A 3,657-nucleotide genomic window follows, 5' to 3' on the forward strand; every position below is an offset into this window, starting at 1 on the left:
GCCACATTAGTCAAAAAAAAAAGATTTTAACCCCTCTTTACTCCATGAAATTCATGCATATTAAATTAAATTCATCAAATTTGTATTGGATAATGGTGTAATCCCACTAATATTTTCCTACAATTAAGGCATTAAATAAGAGTATTGATGGAAGTTTCTTATCCAACTTAAATTTTCTTAAGATGCGTGAAATTTTCAAAAGTGGATATATAAATAGGGACGGAGGGAGTATTAATTTATACTTAAATTTGATAGTATCTAATTAGGATTATGAAAAATCTATTATAATCTAGTGACATTAAAAATTTATTGAATTTTTTTAAATAATAGATTTTATAAAATTATTAGATATATTATATATTTATTTAAATATTAGAAAACACTTTACAGAACTCCGCAATGTTTTCTTAAAAATTCGCTAAATTTCAATAAAATCAAAATTGAAAATAATCATTAAAATTATAAATTATTATGTTTAGTTAGAATCCCAGTGTTCGAACTTCTAACTAACATTTCGACTTCAGCCCTAAAATGCAGTCGAGGACTCAATCAGTCCATCACCAAGAAATAGCTTAGAATTTCAACAATTTCACAATCCCCAATGTCAAAATCAAAATCACCAGAAGCAGCAATGGAGAAAGAAAAAACAGTAATGGAAGAAGAAGCCATCCGTCTCAAAACCCTAGCCGAAGAATCCTACACCTCCTCCGACCTCAACTCCGCTCTCAAACTCGCCAAGAAATCCCTCCGTCTCTGTCCACACTTAGACGGCACTTCCGACCTCATCACCGCCTTCAAAATCCTCCGCTCCGGCGCCGCCAGTTCAACCGTCGATTCCTCCCCTGACTGGTACAAAATTCTCCAAATTGAGCCTTTTTCTCATATTAATACTATTAAGAAACAGTATAAGAAGCTTGCTTTGACTTTGCATCCTGATAAGAATCCGTTTGCTGCTTCCGAGGAGGCGTTTAAGCTCGTTGGAGATGCGTTTAGGGTTTTGTCGGATAAGATTAGGCGGAAGGAGTATGATATGAAGTTGAGGATTGCGTTGCAGGAGAAGGAGGTTGCGGAGATGGATAAGGAGGGTGTGGAGGTGTTTTGGACTGCGTGTTCGACTTGTCGGTTGTTGCATCAGTTTGAGAGGAAGTATTTGGGGCATAGTTTGATGTGTCCTAGTTGTAAGAAGAGTTTTAAGGCGGTTGAGTTTTCGGATAATGCGAATAAGAAAGGCGTTGATGATAATGTTGTTGGTGTGGATAATGTTGTTGGTGATGGTGGTGGTGTAGGTGATAGGATGAAAACTAAGAGGAGTGGTGTTAGGGATTCGGAAGTGAAGCGGAAGATGAGTAGTGTTGGGGAGATTTTGAAGAGAGGGGAGGGTGAGAGGATTAATAGGGGTGTAGGGGAGGGTGAGAGGATTGATAGGGATGAGGTTGTGGAGGACGTAGGGGGATTGGATAGTGCAGTGCTGAGTGGAGATGGGAAGGGGAATGCAGTGAATGGCAGTGCTAGTGTGAATGAGGTATTGAGGTCGAAGAGAGTGAGGAAGCCGAGAGACTTAGATAAGTTGGATGCAGGGAGTAGTGCTGCGAGTGTAATGTATGAGAGTTTGAAGGCAAAGAGAGCAAAAAGTGGGGGTGATGAAATGATGACTATTGCGCAAATGCAAATGTTAGCAAAGAAGAAAGGTAATGAGAAGAATTTGAAGCTTGATGAGAAGGAGAAAGAGAAGGTGAATGAAACAAACGAGACATCTGATGTGAGTATTGGCGGGAGTGTGGAAACTGAGAGAAGGAGTTCATCAAAGAAAGGAGCCTCAAGTAAAGCATCCAAAAGTGGAGGTAAGGAGATGATTACAGTGGAAGACTTGGGTTTTGATGAATCTGAGGAAGCAAGAACAGAACAGAGTTCTCGGAAAAGAAAGAAGGCGAAGAAGAGGAAGAAGACATCCGACTTAATGAATTGTGGGAATTTGGGAACTGAAAAAATCAGTCTAACAAATAATGGAACCCCTGGTAGGGGATCCTCAAAGAATGGAACCTTGAGTAGGGCTTCTAAAAGTAGAAATATGGATATAGTGACAACGGAAGAGTTGGATTTTTCTGATTTTGATGAAGATGGAACAGAAAGTAGTTTTCAGAAAGGAGAGAGGGTGAAAAAGAGGAAGGAGGTACCTGAAGTTCCTAATGGTGGGAATTTGGAAACCGGGAAAAAAAGTTTGTTAAAGGATGGAACCTCAAGTAGGACAGCAAATAGTGGACATATGGAGATAATGACAGTGGAAGATTCGGATTTCTATGATTTTGATAAAGACAGAGCAGAGAGAAGTTTCCAGAAAGGGCAAGTGTGGGCTATTTTTGATGACGATGATGGAATGCCTAGGCAGTATGTGTTGATAGATGATGTGGTTTCAGTCAATCCATTTGAAGTAAGATTGAGCTGGCTAGATCTTCAAAATGATGATGATGTATTGGTCAGCTGGGAGAAACTTGGATTTCGTATTTGCTGTGGGAGGTTCAAAGTTTCTAGGAAGATTTCGGTGAATCTATTGAATATATTTTCACATGTTGTGGATTCTGATCGAGTGGCAAAAGAGTTGTATAGGATCTATCCGAAGAAGGGTTCGGTGTGGGCGCTCTATAATGAAAGTGCTAAAGATTCTGAAGGGAGGAACTTGGGTGATAAGGATAGGCGCTGTTATGATGTTGCTGTGTTTTTTACCAGTTACAGTGAGGTACATGGGTTGAGCATGGGATATCTTGAGAAGGTTGATGGTTTCAAGTCAGTTTTCAAAAGGAAAGACATTGGTGGCCATGCTATTAAATGGCTTGAAAAAGATGATATGCGATTAATCTCACATCAGATTCCTGCAAGGAAACTTTCAGGGGAAGAGGTCTCAGTTTCTGCTAAAGAATGTTGGGAGCTTGATCCTGCCTCACTTCATCCCGAGTCTCTCGCCATTAGTTAGAGTTGAAAGTCTTGCCTTGTTCTTGGGGATTTAATTAGTACGGTAAATTGGTGCAAGTTTTAATGACCCGATAAGAACTGTGGTTGACTCTGTCCAACTCAGTCCAAGTGCAGCATGTCTTTTTAGAGTGATTGATTGTTATATATTGTAGAGAGGAACTTCACTTCTCGCAGTTGAGTTATAAGTTCAGATATAACCTGTTTATAAAGGCCAAATATATTCTTTTCCATTCTGAAGTACTGATTGGGAGGGTAATGTGTAAAAGGTTACTTGTTTGAAGGAGCTACATTTAGATTTTTAATCAAGACAATATTTATATCATCTGCTTTAGAAACAATCATTTACTACTTGATGAAAATTACTTCTTTGCTATGTGGTTGGTTTTTATTTTTGATCATAACACTATTTGATTCCGAGCAAGAACTCGTAAGTACCCCATATGGTAATAGCTTGTTTCTTGATTAATATTTCTGCATAATTTTGCTGTTTAAAAACTATTGCCTTGTTATTTCCCAGTTTGAACTTGCGATTTTTTATTAAGGTCAGTTCTGTCATATGTGGCTTTGTGTAATGTATTCGAGTGATGTTACCATTACATATATGTACATGCACGTCCAAATAACTATACTTGTAGTTATCTGTATCTTTTATACACCATGCTATTGTCACAAAGTTTATATCTGTTCATT

The 3,657-nt window shown here is 38.4% G+C and overlaps 1 protein-coding gene across 1 annotated transcript; it reads left to right on the top strand.

Annotated features, from left to right (window-relative positions):
- Positions 1–492: 492 nt before the first annotated feature.
- On the top strand, positions 493–3,289 carry LOC108196828 (uncharacterized). Its single transcript, XM_017364276.2, has one exon. It carries the CDS (start codon positions 602–604, stop codon positions 2,966–2,968), a length of 2,367 nt encoding a protein of 788 aa, XP_017219765.1. The 5' UTR covers positions 493–601; the 3' UTR covers positions 2,969–3,289.
- The last annotated feature ends 368 nt before the right edge of the window (positions 3,290–3,657 follow it).

The sequence above is a fragment of the Daucus carota genome, chromosome 7 (assembly GCF_001625215.2).
Source record: "Daucus carota subsp. sativus chromosome 7, DH1 v3.0, whole genome shotgun sequence".
NCBI lineage: Eukaryota > Viridiplantae > Streptophyta > Magnoliopsida > Apiales > Apiaceae > Daucus > Daucus carota.